Raw genomic sequence first — 18,556 nt, 5'->3', positions numbered from 1 at the left:
CCAGTGTATCTGCCAATAATCAAAGTAACTTTTGCCTGAACCTGGCAATTAAAAGTGAATACCCTAGCCAAGACATACAAATTAAATACAATAAATGTTACTGAAATATGAAAATGTATGGGTAAAAAGAGAGGGGTCTCTTCCAAAAGAAAGCACTATAAAATAAAAAAACAGCCAACCAAAAAAAGTAACAGTAGAACTTTCTGCAAATGAATTCCTATGCTTGGTCTGTCTAGAATAAAAAAAAAAAAAAAAAGACTATTAAATAGATTGACAATTTTGGAGCAGATAGAGCTTATTTGCAAAAGAAAACTACAGAAGTGGATACAAAGAGGTTTGATTCATTCTGAAGGATAAACTATTTACCTTAAACTACAAACCATATGATTTTGCTTTATACGATGCTTGTGTATTTTTTACTAAAAACCTGCTTTTTCACTAAGCCACCAGTTCAGCTATTATGCCACAACTGGACTAAGTTATGAATACTTTACACATAGATTTTATACTGACTAAAATTTTGCAAATACTAAATCCACAACCTGAGGCATTCTATTTTAAGATGGCAATTGTTTTTAAATGTTAAAACATTTAAATGGAAAAAGATGACAGCATTCAAAAAATAAAGGAAGTACTTACAGACCATATCTTAAGCAGCTATGAAACATTTCTTGCTGTAACTCATGACCTATCGAATTAATTTGGAGCTTGACTGTTTTAAGATCAAGTGACCTCTCTATTTTTCCCCACCATTTGAACAGTTAATTTATATGGGAACTCAGTTTTTCCCCCTAACTAAATCATACCTTAAAATAATACCTCAGATATTAAGAGATAAATATAACCATATATATTTATGGTATATACCACTTAAACAAAAATCTGATTTATCCTTCCACAGATGTGAAGCTGTATTAAGTCTCCTGAACATTGCTCAGTGAAATTTTCAGAGCCCTTCTCACCAAACGTTTATTAAACGCAACCAAATATTTTTAAAAAACAAGTATTAAATATATTAAAATGCTGTCAATTAGTTTCTTCCACAAGTTTAGTTTCTCCACAGTTTGTTTTTAAATTTCCAAATGGATAAATAAAATTATATTAAAAAGTAACCCTATGATCACATAAATGCAAAGCTGAATTGACAACATCCTAAGCCCTGCCGACTGTTTTAATTAAAACAACACTAACTGACTAGAGTTGTTTAACAGAGTTTGTACTTCATACAGGGCATAACCTCTACTATAAAATTAACCACATTCCTTGCTTAAGGAAGACTTTAATGAACCAATTTAAAATATGTGCTGATTGGTTCAAAATCACCATTTTTACATTATTTTTCAAGTACCTCTAAATATTAATTATAATACTGAAAATGTGGATATATAATAAGATAAGAACTAAAATAAGATTTAAATTGTCTAGTATCAAGAGCAAATGGAGCTCTAATGCTGTTTAACCAACATGTGTGGGCAGTGCCATATCATACCCAGAAAACATTCACAAGTTTTAAGTGGAATATACTCATTTAACATGATTCGGTAGCAGAGTTTGGCCCACCCATGTTAGCTGATGAAACTGTGCATAGTTAAGTACCAGACTAAATGTGGCTGCAAGACCTATAGAGGTAGACCAGAGGTCAGAGCTTCAAAGTAGCGATCAATTTGATTGAATTTCCATTATCCATTGTCTTTTCACTATACATGAATGTATAAATTACCACCAATTAAAAATGATAGTCACTTTTCTATAAGCACCACCATCCTAAAGTACTGGATGTGCAGGAAATATGTACAGAGGCAAGATGTGGAAAGTACTCCCATTTGTACAATACTCATAGAAATCTTCTGTCAAAAAACTGTAGAAATGAACCTGGGGATCAGTTCAGTCGAGGTCTTGGAACATTTCCCTATTTGTTACATTATAAAGTGGGCTCCCTCTATGCAAATTCAAATTGTGCACTGCTTTCCAGGAATACATGTACAGATAAAGGGAGGGAAACCTGTAACACTAATAGTATGTACAGATGTCTTTAAAGTTCAGTTAATCCAAAGAGTTAAAAACCAGGGTGGGGGGAACTGACATGTTATCAAGTGGACATGTTAGTTAAACAACCTTATTCTTACCACTCACAATATATATTATACTAATGAATTGCCTGTCAAGAATGACTGGGGGAGGGGGAAGGGAGGGAGCTTGCTAACCCTAACCCCTCCCCTCCACCTCACCATCAACGCCTCCCAGGAACAGGGAGGGGAAGGAGGGCAGCTTGCTTCTCTGGCCTCCCTCGCCAGCACCCCACACTGCCGCCACTGCCTCCAAGGAGCAGGGCCCCCGCTTCATCCCCCTGCTGTTATCATGGAACTCCGCCACACCGCCACTTCCTGTCTGTAACACTCTTGGTGTACTCTGATTGGTTGTTTCAGTAACCAATAAGAGTGCTCCAAGAGCATTACAGACAGACAGACTAAGCCCTTTATTATATTAGAAAGAATGGTCAGATGCACTGTAATCAAGCTACAGTCTCCCTCTCCACTTATCACTACTTCCTGACTGAACCTTTATTGTAGCAGGTACTATATTCTTACCAAAACTGAGGATACATGGAAAATTAGTATGTGGAACAGAACTGATAAAGAACAAGAAAGCAGTATAACAGCAAACTGGATTTCCACTGCAGAAGATATTGTAGCTAGGTATAGGAACATTTTCTTGCCAAGAGTTTGATTTTCTCCAAATAAGAGCATATTACAAACAACAGACATATCAGAACCATAAGGGGCATGCAGATTATTAATATGCTGTGAAGAAGATACTATGCTTCAGAACAGCATTTTCCAAGAAAGTCTTTTTTCAAATGAAAATAAATGTATTGACACCACATGCTCCAGTTGTTGGAATGACAGGTCTACAAAGCAGTTTATCAAGCAAGGCTCTTTGTATGTGTGAGACCAGTTTCACAAGAATTAAATGAAATGTCTTCCTTGCAAGCGGTCGTTTTTAAATCTGTATTTCCAGAAAATAATAGAAGTGCTATCCAAAGTCATTAGCATTTACTATACGACATTTTTGGAGGCTGTATATTATTACTTTAAATTTCTACTTTTTTTAGAATGCAAAACTTTTAACCTTTCTTCCAAGTACTGGTATTAAGCATATTTAATCTGTTTAACTCAGATACATATTGAATGCCATATGAATGCTTTTTCTGAGCAAGTGGACCACTCTGTACAAGATTATTACAGTAAAGAGGAATATATTTATAGCAAACTCAGATATTGGAAAACTTTAAAAAAATAGACCAACGGGCTTTATAAACTTCAGATACAGCCATAGAGAAGGAGCCACAGGGAAGGACACAAAGATGACAGTTACAATTCCATTTTGTAAAGTAAAAAGATCAATGAGAGTGTTAGGATCAAATATACTGCAAAATAAAGCCATACTTTAATGATCTCTCTGAACACATTTTATTATAGTTTAGATGAAACCCGATAAGCATACAACTAACAAATTACAATTAACATTTTAATCCATCTGCTTATTTCTCTCCTGCAACTGTTTGTAAGAAAGTTATCCTGTCTTTTGTTACTATTTGAAGAAAAATAATAATGTGTAAACGAAAAGAGGGATATTTTTTTCCTAAAAAGAGAGTTTTAGATTTAAAAAAATTCTTACTGTTATTTGGCTCAGTCCAGCCAACCTCATTGTTAGAGTTGGAGACATAAAGTACTTAAATGCAAGATCAAGACTTTCTTTATCAAAACATAAGGCTGTATCCAACGGCTCTTTAACTGTGCTCCACATTAAATCTGCCATGTTCCGGGCTGCACTTTGCCGCAACTCCTGGTCTGACAGTTTACATAAATACCTAAAATAAAAAAAGTGACAAAATTTAAATAGAATATGGTCAAATATTCTTTCAGCTAGACCACCACCTTTATTGATTTAAATATATATTTCTCTATTGTAACAATATGAAGCCTAAAAATGCATTATAATTAATAAAACATAGTGATTATAAGCAATCTATAGCTTAGTATAAATACATAAAAAAGAGAAAAAAAAGAGAACCGTGATTTTGAATACATTAATCAAGTATTATTCTAAATGTAAATCTCTTCAACTTTCTTTGAATATCTCCACAAGAACTTTCCCCAAAAGCAACGTACGACTCTTAAGTAATACACCTGGAAAGCCCAACCTTGACCTGGGGTTTGTAGAAGCTTTCTCTCCCGCCCCGCAACAAGCGCATCATGCCAGTTTGCTCACTCCATACAAGCCTGGAGGTATCTGGTTGCACTCAGCAATTAAAATATATGATAAATAGCCTCCTGGGGTATCCAGGAGTCCTGCAGGCTCGATGACGCAACTCTAGAACATGGATGTCACGGTTATAATCTCAACATGGTCTTATCCGAGGGCACTTTTACACGTGCTCCAAAAGCCGGGAAGGGGAGGGGGGGGTGCGCACTGGAATTCCAGTGCGTCAGAGCAGCCTTGGCGCTTATGTATAAAACATCCCAAGTAACTATGTCTCCGTCTGTAGGTCTCAACTATACCAGATAAAACCATGTTTATGCAATTAAGTTTTGACCTAGTTACAGCAAATGTACCATATCCACATGGCAGCATTTTTCCCAGCACAACTGTATACCAACTGCGTTTGCTCAGTCACACCTTCCATGTTATATCAGTGTGTATGTCAGTTCAGTTTATGAATATCTGTTCAGTAATCTTCTGCAGCAGAAAGGCAATCTGGATTTTTTCAAGATGAACCACTATTACCAAGGATTATTGGAAATCTTACATGGAAACCAAAATTAATGAAGAATTTAAAACTAGCTTACTATTTCCTGATAATTTAGGTAAAAAATACCAAGGTATACCTAGTGTAGAAGTCAAAAAATGTTTTAAAAAATCACATCATGCACTGAGAGTTACAACAGAGAACTTAGTCCTGCTCTCTCACAGCAAGAAACTGCTAGATCTGGTCAAAGCAAGATTATGAACAGATGTCTAATTTGACCTGGGACTGACTGTGCCAGGACTTGACCCAGTTCAAAACAGGAGCAGCACAATTATTTACACATCACCTTTCTAAACTGCATTGCCGTTCCAACACCAGAAGATGTCCGTTGACAGTTTACAGCCTGACCAGCTTGTCCCTGAAAGGAACTGCAAGAACTGTACAGATGTACAACAGGATGTTCTAGGAAAAACTGTTACTACATATTATCAGCCACATAGAGGACTTGAAGCAGGACAGTAGGTGTGTACATCTTAGATGTCATAGACATTAGGACTGGAAGGGCCTCGGAAGATCAAGTCCAGCCCCCTTACTCCAGGGGCAGGAAGTCAGCTACGGTCAAAGGATCCCAGCAAGATAAGTGTCCAAACATTTCTTAAAAGAGTCCAGAGCAGGTGCTTGCTCCACTTCTGGGGGTATCTCCTCCAGGCCTTGAGGGCTCGGACAGTAAACAATTTTTTCCTTATGTCCAGCCTAAAACGGTCTTGGAAGAGTTTGTGACTGTTGGACCTTGTCATTCCTTGGGGTGCTCTGGTGAACAAATGTTCCCCCAGATCCTGATGCACACCCCTGATATACTTACAGGCTGTTACCAGGTCACCCCTGAGCCTGCGCTTTTCCAGGCTGAGGAATCCCATGGCTCTCAGCCTCTCGTCATATGGCCTATTCTCCTGTCCTCTTGATCATGCATGTAGCTCTCCTCTGCACTTTTTCAAGTTTCTCCACATCCTTCTTGAATAGTGGAGTCCAGAATTGGATACAGTACTCCAGCTGTGGCCTCACCAAGGCCAAGTACAGCGGGAGGATGACATCCTGAGATCTACTTGAGAAGCATCTATGGATGTAAGCCAGAATTTTGTTTGCTTTATCAGTTGCAACAAAGCATTGGTGGCCCATGTTCATCTTGTGATCAGTCATGACCCCCAAGTTTTTTGCAGCCGTGGTGCTAGCAAGTGTAGCACTGCTGAGCCTATAAGCGTGCTACAGGTTCCCTCCCCCCACCATGTAGAGCACCTGGCATTTCTCTGTATTGAATGTCATCAGGTTTATATCCGCCCACTTTCTAAGCCTATCCAGGTCAGCCTGGATCACCAACCTATCCTCTGGTGCAGACGCTCTACCCCAAAGTTTAGTGTCACTGGCGTACTTGGCCAGTCCACTTCTGATACCAGAAGATCTGTATGATCCCGGGACAAAAGACTTTGTCCCAGGACAAATGCAACACCTATTTGCAGCCCAAAACAATCATGGCTAGTACTGGTCAGACTCATGCGGAGTATACGAATATAGTTACAAACTAAATCTTGACCACCTGCCATCATGGTTCAGTGGTAGAATCTTTATCTGCCATCTGGGTTCAATTCTTTTACATGCACAAAACTACAGCCATTGAGGCACCAAATATCCAGACGTGGTCTGGCTTTTGGATTCTGCCTAAACAAGAGGGATGGAAGGTTTGGGCAGTCTCCACACCATATTCTTGGCTAGGCATGTATCAAAGGTCCTGGTGACCTCTCATGCCTACATCACAATCCAGAAAGACTGAAGGTTACCTACTACTACATCTTAAATCATATGGTACGTGGACAAGATCAATGTTCGGAAGCAACCAAACTTGCCCCTAAACCAAGGGTACTCAACCTCTGGCCCACAGCACCATGTCATCATGTCATTCAGCCCAAAAATTTGGCAAATGGGAAGTAATGCTACTGCTGCCCTGCTGCCAAATCTCTGGACCCGCAAGAAGCCCCAAGTCCTGCATGCTGGATTCAGTGCCTAAACCCAGCAGATTGGGGCGGGGGGGGGAGGCAGGATATGCCTGAACCCAGCAGGAGGGGGCAAAGCTGGTTCCCAGGGGCCAGAAGGGGTACTGGGCCCCCAGAACTGAATCCTGACATACGGGGGAGGGATGGGGTACTGCTAAGTCCCTGGGACCCAGTCCTGGCGCAGAAGGGGGTTGGAGGAAGTGGTGCCAAGTCCATTGCATGGGGCAGGGAAGGGGCACTGCCAATGCCTCAGGACCCAATCTGGCCTGCAGGTGGGCCCTATGCCACTCACCTGTTCCACAGGGTCAAAAGCTTGAGCACCACTGCTCTAAGCAGTTCGGAAGTTGTAATGTTAATGGTATCTGCAATGTTATCAACATTAGTATTTAACTATTATGCTCCAACATTAAATTTTAAAATTTAAATCCATCTCTGGCTAAACTATATTCTAACTAGGCTTAGTCAGCCCATGCAAAAAAGTTAAATATCCATTCACTTGCCAATTAAGATTGGATTTTATATGAAAACTGGACAGAAGCTGTAAATGGCCACAAAAGCAGCTACATGGTTAACTACATTTGTGCCCCAATCTTCTGCCTTCAGATAATGACTCTCAACATCAGTCAGACAAGAATGCAAACATACTGGCCTGATTCACATTTGCTTTTACCTGGCCCTTGTTGTGTGAAAATGCCTGAAAGTAAACCTATTTTACTGCTTTACTGTACTGCCAAATCAGCACAAAGACTGGTGCAAATTGTGAGAAGGACCAGAAACATTTTTCTTTGATATGACATCAAAGATAAAAATTTTGGTTAAGCAAGAGAAGAGATCATATACAGTCCAAAGAACCAACTATGTAATGCTGGAAACAGAAGGTCTCCATGTATACAAGTCTGGAAAACAGACAAGGATCAGGAAACTGAAGCTCCTCTGTTACCATTTACTAACAAAAGAAAAAATGGAAGGACTTATTTTTTGTGCTTTTTTCTAGTGTAAGTTCAGAGCAAACAGGCTAGACAGCTCTTTAGCTACTTGCTTTTTCATCCTGAGACATGGGATAAGTTTCCTGTACTACAAAATGCAACTATTGGAATACAATTAATCAGCAATGTAAGATGACCACAATTTGTTCCTGACTATTCTTACAGCATACTGTGTCGGACTCTGGACCCATTAACAAGCCCACTGTCACTCAGTCAAACTTCACATTGAAAGTCAGGTTTTATTTGTTTTGTGGGGAATTAAAAACATTCAGAAATGTTAAAATTATTTGCATGAAGGTTTAGTGTGCTTGTATATGTATGACAACAGATAGCAATAGACGCACCTATATACAAGCACAGAGAAAAGGCCAGTATTGTGATTCTTCTGGATATCAGGCCCTTCTTTAAGATCTTGTACACACTAGAAAGATTTGCCATTTTAACCATGCTGGTTTGTCAGAGATGGCAAAACTGTCTAGCTTGGATGCAGTGGTTCCAGCACATAACATTTTACCTCTAAAATGGTTCGGTAAAGGCACAATGGGATGTAATGTACAATCACCACAACCGCACAATTGGGAGATCATACAGTAGCTCCTATCACACCTTATTGCTGGTGCAATGGAAACCCAAACCCAGGCTCTCCTGTACCAGCAAAAAGCAAGCTCCTGCAGCTGGGAGCCCCCTCAGCTGATGGGTTCCCAGCCATGGGGATACATAGCCCTGCAGCTGGGAGACACAGCTACCGCAATCTCCCAGGCCCAGGTGTGTGAAACCCCCAGGGCTGGGAGATCACTTCTGTTGCCATGTCTCAGCACCAGGGATGTGAAGCACCCTCGGCTGGGAGATGTAGCTGCCGCAATCTCCCAGCCTTGAGGGTGTGTGAAACCTCCAAGAATGGGTGATTGCAACAGCTGTGATCTCCCAGCTCCAGGAGATTCGTGCACCCAAGGCTGAGATTGCAACCACAGCCAGTGGCTCCCAGGACCCAGCACCAGGATGCATTCTGCGGAAACCCAACTGAGAGACTCCCAGCCCCAGCTGAGCATAGTGCACCCCTGGCTGGGAGCCCCTTCAGCTGATGGGGTTCCCACCCACAAGGGAGACCCTGGTACAAGTGCAAATTAAAGCTCAATAGCATCTAGCTATAAAGTTAGTACACATATTCAAGGTCTAACTTCATAGCTGCTTGGGACTTTTTATGGAGTGACAGACACTTTGTACATGTAGCTGGTAAAGGCAGTTGTGCAATTAACCAGTTAATTGCGCAATATCTGTAGAGGAAGCCTTGCTGATACAACTTAGGCCAGGTCTGTACTTGGAAGATTTTGCTCATATAGTTACATCAATATATTAGACCACGTCCACTAAAATTATACTGGAATGGCTTCTTTCAGCAAGAGCACATTTATGGTGCCTAAGGAATAAAAGCTACATAGGAAAATGGAGTTTTTTGCGGTTATGGCAACAAACCTTTTCTAGTTTTGACCTGGCCCCAGTGTTGATGCAGCAACTATCACACAAAAATCAAAGCTTACTGCATAGCAAACCAACAAAGCTTTGCCAGGAGATGTTTACAATACAGACCTGCCCTGGCCTTATTTCAGTTGGGGAAGAGAAAGAAGACACCTTTATACCAGTGCACTGGATTCACATTTATGGCTTATACATGTCAGGGCTTAAAACTACATTGATAAAAAATACTAATCAAAAGAGTTATAATATGTATAGCCTTCTTAGAGTAGAGCAACCCTTAACTTGCTGCTTGCCTTGAAGCTGTAAAATGACATTTCTGGGCTTTTATGGCTTGCAAGTGCAAGAAGGCTCCTGTCTAGATCAGAGGACTGGACAAAATACATGGAAATGCAGTTAATAGTTCCTGTTTATACCAACTCCTACCCACATATATATGTAAAGGACTCAATTTATTTGGCTAATTAGCTTTACAGTGATGGCCAAGTATAGAAAGTGCTTGTTACACATTTACAAATATACAGTAAAAGTTCAGTTCTTTATTTCCCTGAAGAGATGAGGGTTTAGAAACTAGCTGGTGGATACACAGCCACAGCAAACAGCTGCACAGGACTGCTGGGGTATTCCAGCTGTTTGTTAGAGCTTTTATTTCAAAGGGCACCTCTTCTCCAATCAGCTGCTTAGGACCCCAAATGAGCTCCAGCTGAGTGGAAAAGCAATACCATATCAAATAAAAGCCACAGCCATCAACTGAGCAGCACACCCTTAATTTGGCAACCAGCTGCAAATTAAATGGATAACAAACAATTTGAGTATAAAAAAAAAAATCCAAGTTCTACTGATTACACAGGTCTTAAATCACTGAATATAGTTCTCAGCAGTCAGTCATTGTCAAAAGTATGACTGCAGTCCGGATAATATTTGATCTCCCGCAGACTGGAAATACGGAAAGCCAGAACTTAAGAGTTGCTTTAGCATCTCTAGATTCAGAACTTGAGATCACTGTGGATTTACCCTTTTGCCTTAAGCTTATATTAAACGTTGCATTGGAATTCAGATAAATAAAATCACTTTCAAACTGTTTTTGTAACCTCGTTGCAAATCTTTTGTATTAAGGATACCAAAATAAGTAAAACTGTATTACAAATTGATTCTAAAAATGAAACTATACAATAATACTGAATACAAGATTAAAAAATGTTCTTCCTACACTTGGTCCTACTGTAATCAAAGGGAGGTGGGAATTTGACCATAATTAATCAGACAGGTCTTCAACTCTGAATGCTGAAATGTTAAGAGATGGAGAAAAAGGTCCAGCTTTCAGAAATTTATAACAACATTTTAAAACTATTTTGTCAAAAACAAAATATTAAAACGTACCTGATAACATAGGTCCTAAAGGGTATAATGTGCTGCATGACAGCAGGGATGTGTAGCCATATTCTGATCTATAAAAACACATTAAAAACATATACACTTTTACTTGTATGCATTCACTGAGAATAATTACAATAAAAAAATTAGTTGAGTTTCATTATGCAAATATTTGCCTTAAAAACAAAAGAGGTTTTTGCAGCTGGGTTTTGAATTTCAAAATTCCAATTAGAACTTTGAAAATTTTAAAAACTAAGTGGAAACAGATTTCTATGGCTAATAAAATTAACTAGGCCTAGAGCAGTATTTTCTCCCAATTAACAAGAAAAAATAAGGTAAAGATTTATGTAAATGAATAACATGCCATTCTCAGTGCCTTTAAGTTCTGAATTGTCTCTCTTCTCCCAGTTCTTCAGATTAATGCCTTTTATAACTGTACTTTTCCTTTCATTCGCAATATATATATTTTATTTTCTAAACAGTGTGTAAGAGAAGGGTCTCATCCTTTTTGTTCCCAGTGAAACTCCATGACCATCAAAGCCTATTTATATAACTTTAGTGCAAGTTTTGCTCCCAATGGCTCATCCACACCAATAATTGTGATTTCATAATCAGTGAAATCACTATTTTTGCCAGTCAATTTCAGCTGTAAATTAAATGCAATACCATCATGCTTGCACATAAACATCTACCATGCTACCTAATCATGACTGAATGAGCACATCCAGATCAAGTTATTTAATACTGCCTCAACAGAGAGGACTGCCTAGAAGATGCACACAAGAAGAATATAGGGCAATGTTTTCTAGATATTTTACTGCAAAAAGATCTGTAAGGAAAGAGGACTTCCCCTAGTCATACAAGAAGTTAGGGGTCCCATCCAGACTGCAAAAACAGTGTCCAAACCCTATTACAAAAAGACAAACAATTTGCCAAACTGAGATTTCCAGCAGGGATGTAACATTATTAGCTACCACTAGTCCTAACACCTTTAACCATGTGCAGACACAAACCCTGCCAGAGACACAGCTAAAAGCTCCTATATGGATCTGGCCTCCATGTTTGTTTTTTTTATAGAAAAGTTTCATTTAAGTAACTACCACACAAATCATAATTTTAAAGTAAATATTTCTTAGAGCTTTGAGAAAACCTAAAGAATAGAATATGCCAAGTTATTACTCTTGCTGGAAAAGATCACTGCTGGCTGTTTTGATGCAGATTATTACTACCTAGTTTGGAGTAATGATATTTAATGAATTTAGTAAAATTAAGGAAGAATTCAGTTACTTGGGTCAGTTTTGGACAAACATTTTCAGCTTCAGTTTTCCAATGAATTTATCATTAGTCAGTAACAGTACTAGCTTATCGTGGAAAAGAAACCTGACAATTTTTCCCATGACCACAAAAAGGACACATTTCTTCCTCAGTCTAGTGATAGTTTCAAAAGAAACAGTGCACCATATATAAAAAACATAACTAAAAGGAATGTTTTGGAAGCAAGAATTAAGTAACATTTGGAAAAGCAATGGCAAGGATGATATAACAATTATATTGCCTGAATACAATGTTATTTTTACCCTTGATCTTTTTTTTTCTTGTCTAAGTATGAAACATGAAAAGCAAATAAAGATCTTCACAGGTTAATCGGTGTTCTTATAATATCAACATAGCAATATTTTAATGTTCAAACAAGGATTTGTTTTTAATTTTACCTTGTGACTTCATGTATTTTGTAAGTATATCCATATACAATAAATAACTATTTTTAACCATTTCTCACCATTTTTTACCTTTACTGTAAAACTGAAGACTGAAAAAGATAATTATTTAAATTAAATCCTTGCTTGAACAGAGATGTACACATTATCAGACTAAGGCAGCTACATTGCCCCATTTGAAGGACCTGGCGCACAAAGCAGCAGTAACTGAGCAGATGTGCTTTAAAGGGGTAATTTTGAATGCACCTTGGAGGAAGTGTCAACATGTACTATGACCTTAGTTACTTTTCTCCAACTGCTTTCATTTATTCTATTCAACGAAGCCTACTGTTGAAAACCTTTGCTGCAGGAGCCTCATATCATTAGTTTTTTAATGAATGTCAGTCATGAGTACATTTACTGTTTAGAAAAACTCCCCTGTTCACATGGCAATGATAGAGCTTATGTACTTTATGAATTGTGTTATAATTCTTTGTGTTTTCCATACAAAGGGACAAATAGAAATACTTCTTAAGAATTCAAGAAGAGGTATATTTTAACTGCTTCAGTATGAGGGAAGGGTACAGAAGGATAAACACAAGACTGTATTTGCACAATTACCTTGACATTTTCAGACAAAATAAGGTCATAATTGTGAAGTAACTGTAAAATTTAGAAGCATCGTATTTTGTTACATATTACAGAGTAGCACTGACCAAAATCTTTATTATATTGGGAAACTTAGGCCAAAATTGATTGAGTACACTTCTGGTCTCTCGCTGATCTTTTTTTAGAAAAGCATTATTGAAACCACTGATAATACAACAGCTAAACAGGCCACAAAGTCTGAGCAATCTACCCTCCTCAAGGACTCTAAATTAAATCCCCAAATCGGTGTTTACAAATCTTTACAATTATAGCTAGCCAACTGCCCTTCATAAGAGCTCCTACTACTGCGAAAATAGATTTAAGTGACACATTAGTTCTTAGTTTACACACAAACTACTTGATAATAGCTGATATTGCCAAGTTGCTCACTAAGTTCTCATTAACATGGTCACTCTATGAAGCCCTTAAACCAGAGTGAAGGGGAGAAAGTGTCATGCAGTCCTTATGTTAGTTGAGTATCATTTTTTCCACAAGAACTGAGACAAAAATTAAGAAAAATGACAGCTCCAATAGTAAATACACATTTTTGTTTTTGGCAGAGGTCAAGTTCCATTTAATGAACAATTAAAATATGCATATTGTACCAAAAGAGAAACTGGGAAAAATGAACCAGACATTTTAAACTTGTGTTGTTGTTGAGTCCAAAACCTACAGATGTCTGTCTGACCGCAATGCCTGTGTAACAAACAAATTAAAATATATAGATGAGCTGCAATTGGTGCTAAACTGGTTAAAGTAGAAGAAAGATGTTTTAAGACCACCACTGTATTGTTAGATATTGGGTTAAAATCTCAAACAATATGTTTAGCTATCACCTAGCATACATCCCAATCCTAATGGTAACCCAGGTTAATCTGGGGATCTAGTGCAGACTAAGAGCTGTTCTAAATTACACTAGCTAGAAAGATTCCCTAATGACAACTCCAAAAGCCCAACACTGCAGAAGCTCAGGACACTCCAGCCATCCCCACCTGTCTCTAGTTCACCCCAACTAGAATGCCCCCAAAAGGCAAAGACAAGAAACAGGCAATAAAGATGTGCATAAATGTTGGCTTGACTTCAACCAGCAATTCTTCTATACAGCATAATCCTGAGCTACCCATTTACTACAATTTCCCAGCCCCTGTACGGCACTAAGGGGGCAAAGTGTAGGCACAGTGGTAGAAGGGAGGAACTGAACCCAAATCTTAATACTGGTATCAAATCACAGCCAGTCTGTGAAACTTAACTTCACAATCATAACAAAACTGCACAGTAGTGGTTTCTCAAAGGACAGATGATAAAGGGGCCTTAAGTGAAGCTCTCCCCATTTCCAAACAAGGCTAAAGTATGAGAGTAAGCTGCCTCAAAGTTTCATCTACCTTTGCCACAAATGCATAGTGTATAAAGTAAGGCAGCAGGGAATCCAGGGGAAGGGAAATCTACAGCTCCCAGGCACAGGCCTCCTAGGAAATAAGTGAATAAAGCTCAAAGCTTTAAAAGGTTGCCATGACACACTGTGCACTAAGGAATCCTTTTTGGGAGGCTGCCCAAGCCAGCAGTAACCAGGGAATACTCTTTCAGGCTGATTCCACTGCAAATGCAGTGACTAGGAACAAACAAAGAGAAGACCAAGACAGCTTGGTGCTTCCACGAAATGATGCCCCTGCCAGACAGGCCAATGTTCAGACACTCCCCTCCCCAAGTAGGGGGAAACGTTACAATGGGAAATTATATCATAGAGTTTCTCTGCATCTGAGACCCTGTCTGCAGATTTTTGCATTCTTTATATTATATTTGTTGTATTGCAGTTAATTACTAAATCAAGACAATACTTACATTAGATACTACTGTGATAAATGCATGAGCTATAAGAAACGGCAATGTTTCAGGGCTTCCATATTCAAAACAATCCTTCATGAGGGAAAGGCCATTTTTTCCACAAAAGAGACAAACATAACGAAGCAAGTGCAATGGTACTTCTACATCCTATGGAAGAAAATAAAAGTTTTAAAGACAAATTATTGTTCAGAAACAGAAGTATTCCATAAAGCTTCAGAAATTATGACCACTCCAGTGGTGAATATTAATGTTACAAACACTCATAACACTAAAATGATTTTACAATCACAAAAATATAACAATTTTCTTAGAATGGGAAATAAATAAGACTTACATTCATATCACAGAACGCCCCTAATATATTGCTTTCTTGAGCAGAAATATCCTGGTTCAAAAAAAATAAATACAAAGAGAGAAAGAGAGAAATACAATTAGCTGAAAGCAGAAATAGAAACACTTTGGAAGGAAACAAAAACAAAAATAAAAAACCCAGGTGACATTGCAGAAAACTTATTTATAGAATTCCAACAGTTTAGCGTTGCTCAGTTTTAAACAGAATACTGCATTTTCCAATTACAAGTTATTAATTAACAGATATGTGTCTTTATACTGAGGACAATATTCTAGCCTTAAAAGGATGTTTCTTGTTTTTCTTGGGGAGTTCTATACCAAACCAAACCAAACCAAACCAGTGAAAAGGTGAAGTAGCCAAACATCTGGACTGCCCTAAGAAAGTAAACAGAGATAATCTATAATCCTATACTTACTGAGTATTCAAAAGCTAAAAAGTAAACTGGAATCACTAAACTTTTCATGCACATCTACTCAAATTCCTGTTCTACTCCTCAGCTATTCCTATACAAATAACTAACTACCTGCTTGTAGAACAAATATCTGGTATCCCAAAAGGGAGCTACTCTATCAAAAAAAAAAAAAAAGATAGAAATGTACTTCCTAAGCATTTTTGTTACAGTAACAGTTAAGGATTAATACAGCCATGGAAAAAAAATTGCACCTCTTTCTCTAGCACATTTAAAAGCATTCTGTGGACTACCATTTAATAGGCTATCATTATTTCCCAGATTAAATCAGCTTCTTATACTGTTTGCATGCATCACTCCCACAGGAGCAAGAGAAAGTATCTTTTAAATTGTAAAACAGGATTGAAACCACAAAAGTCGGCAGCATTTTTTTTGTAGCTATAACACACAAATCTTAACATTTTTAAAGACCAGTTTTCATATTGATCACACCCTCTTAAGCATAACATTTAACTAGTTGATTTCAAATGGCTTGTTTGATAGTCACACTCAAAGGTACATTACAGGGTTTTTCAAGCTGTGACAGAATCTTACTTTTAATTGTTCAATAAGATTGCTGTCTAAATATATATGCATTTCTCCTCGCATTCAAGACCAAATCATCATTTCTAATGAAGGGTGTACTCTTATTATGTGATATAACTGTTAGCATGTATTGATTTACACATAAATAGCTTTTCTGCCAGTTTTGAGGCACAGTGGCAACGGTAGCACTCCAAAAAAAGTTGTGAAATATTAAAACAGCTGAGTCAGTAATATATTGTTCCTGACTCATAGTTAATATGGATGTTACATGCTCTGTCCAGGCCACCAACAAAACCAGATGACAGGGCTGATAAAAAAAAGATCTTTTATTGCTTGTTAAATTAGAAAGTTTTTATTTTTAAAAATTAACCTGACCTGAAATTGGATTTCAATATAAAATATGGTTAAACTCTTAAATTTAAAAATAAATATTCATTAACCACAAGCCTCCATCAAACTCTTCCAAGTTACAAGCTACGTGCTCTTAGATATAAAGAATCAAGCAGAAAATATCTCACTTTAAGGTCTAGCTATAGTAATATAGCACAGTACATACACCTCAGGTACTTAACCCTGTTGGGGATCCAGGCTGTGCTATTAAGTACGTGAAACCGGCAAAAAAATCATCACGGATGGTGGGAATGGCCTCTGACAAGACAGCATCACGTATCTCGTTGTTAAATCTAGTTAACATCTTAATGCAGCTGCTTAACACAAATCATAAGCAAAACAATTATTTAGTAAAGAAGCAATGTGTCATTCCTCATTTTCTAGCATGATAACACACAGAAAATTAATACGATTCTGAACATTTGAAGCTATACAGTTGTTTAAACCAGGGGTGGTAAACATACAACTCGAAGGATTTGTCACACAAGAGCGTATCACCATGGCAGCTGCTGGAGCCTCTACAGTAATACCATTAATTGCAACAGCTGTCAGAGCTGGTGTTTCAGTGCGACTCAGGAACCCAGGGAGTTAACACCACTCACCTCTGCCTTCCCTCAACAACTGAAAGTGAGGTTTTGAGTCACCCTAGAAACTAGTATTGGCAGCAAGGGTGAAAGGGTAGAAGAGCAACAAGGGTGGCTGGTTGTGAAGCCACACTGAAAGAAAGGCTCTGACATCATGGGGATTAACACCACCACCTGTAAATTATCTGGTCTGTGAGAAGCCCTGTGGTATGGATTCTGTTTAAGTTCAAAAGATTTTGGTACCCCAGTTTAAATAAGTGTTTACTTATAGTGTACCCCCCATATTTAGCAAAAAGATGCATCAAATCTAGTCAAAGGTCTTGCCATGCCAAACAACCCGCTGAGCTGGTATGGTTTAACACACCAGCTTCTGCAGCATACAGGACAGAATGGAATCATGTTCCTAGCGTCACATCCAGTCACCTTTGACTCCCCAGGCCAAACAACAAGTACTCATTTACAGTTAGGACAACTGAATCCAGAGTAGCACTTAAAACTTGCACCTGCAGAGTGACAGTGAAATATGCCTTACTCACTGCCACTGTGCCCCAAAGCTGGCAGAGAGACTGTTTGAGTGCAAGTCTATAAATGTTATATATGATATGAAATTATAAACCAAAATCTAAATGTAAAAGTTAATTAAAGTTTAAAATTAAGGCCTTCCACCTGCTGATTTAAAACTTCTTCATTTAAATCAATCCACCCTGAGAAATTCTGCATAGGAAAATTAATCATTTCTTGACTGAAATAGAAACTGATCATTGACAATTTCTGCTCTCAGCACATGTGATCTGAAAGCTAGTTGAGTTCTGTGCATTAACTTTGTAGAATTTATCAAAAGTACAACTGGCATGTTATTTTCTGCTCTGCATTCATCTTATCTCAAATCGTCTTTACCCACAAAATAGCCAAGGTGAAGCGAGCACTATTAATAGTAAACCAAGAGATTTCTTCATTTGTCAGGGGACACAAAATTTAACTAGAAAGAGCCCAATATACTGATATTTTTGCTTTGGACTTGCACAACAAAATAATCAGGGATTGAGATTTCCAGAAAGTAAAGTCAAGAAGAGCAAGTAAAGAGAGTCATAAGAGAATTCCCTAAAAGCCAAAAAACCCCCCAAAAAACCCCAACACAAAACAAAACCCAAAAATCCCCAACTCAGGGCAAAACATCCTAATTAAGGCATGAGATGCACATGATGTTGAGAACAAAACTAGTATAATACCTTAGGGATGACTTCATCCTCCTGGAAAAAGACTTATATGGAAACTGACACAACAACTACCAAGTACATAAAATCATAGAAGTAGGGTCAGAAGGGACCTTGTAGATCTTCAAGTTCAACCCCCTGCCCAGGCAGGAGAAAAACTGGGCTCAAATGACTCCAGCCAGGTAGGCATCAAGCCTCTTCTTAAAG

The 18,556-nt window shown here is 38.2% G+C and overlaps 1 protein-coding gene across 2 annotated transcripts in view; it reads right to left on the bottom strand.

Annotated features, from left to right (window-relative positions):
• Window positions 1-18,556, bottom strand: part of USP34 (ubiquitin specific peptidase 34) — a 256,166-nt gene that overhangs the window by 173,531 nt on the left and 64,079 nt on the right. For both annotated transcript variants that reach the window (XM_019549212.1, XM_019549213.1), the window contains exons 4-7: window positions 15,150-15,200; window positions 14,813-14,962; window positions 10,635-10,702; window positions 3,679-3,871 (exon numbers count right to left, since the gene is read on the bottom strand). In XM_019549212.1, the coding sequence (XP_019404757.1) occupies window positions 3,679-3,871; window positions 10,635-10,702; window positions 14,813-14,962; window positions 15,150-15,200 (462 nt within the window). The remainder of the gene's footprint in view (window positions 1-3,678; window positions 3,872-10,634; window positions 10,703-14,812; window positions 14,963-15,149; window positions 15,201-18,556) is intronic.

This window comes from Crocodylus porosus, unplaced genomic scaffold, assembly GCF_001723895.1.
Source record: "Crocodylus porosus isolate Cpor-Errol unplaced genomic scaffold, CroPor_comp1, whole genome shotgun sequence".
Lineage (NCBI taxonomy): Eukaryota > Metazoa > Chordata > Crocodylia > Crocodylidae > Crocodylus > Crocodylus porosus.
Note: the sequence above shows the minus strand (reverse complement) of the source record. Positions and strands in the feature narration are given on the sequence as shown.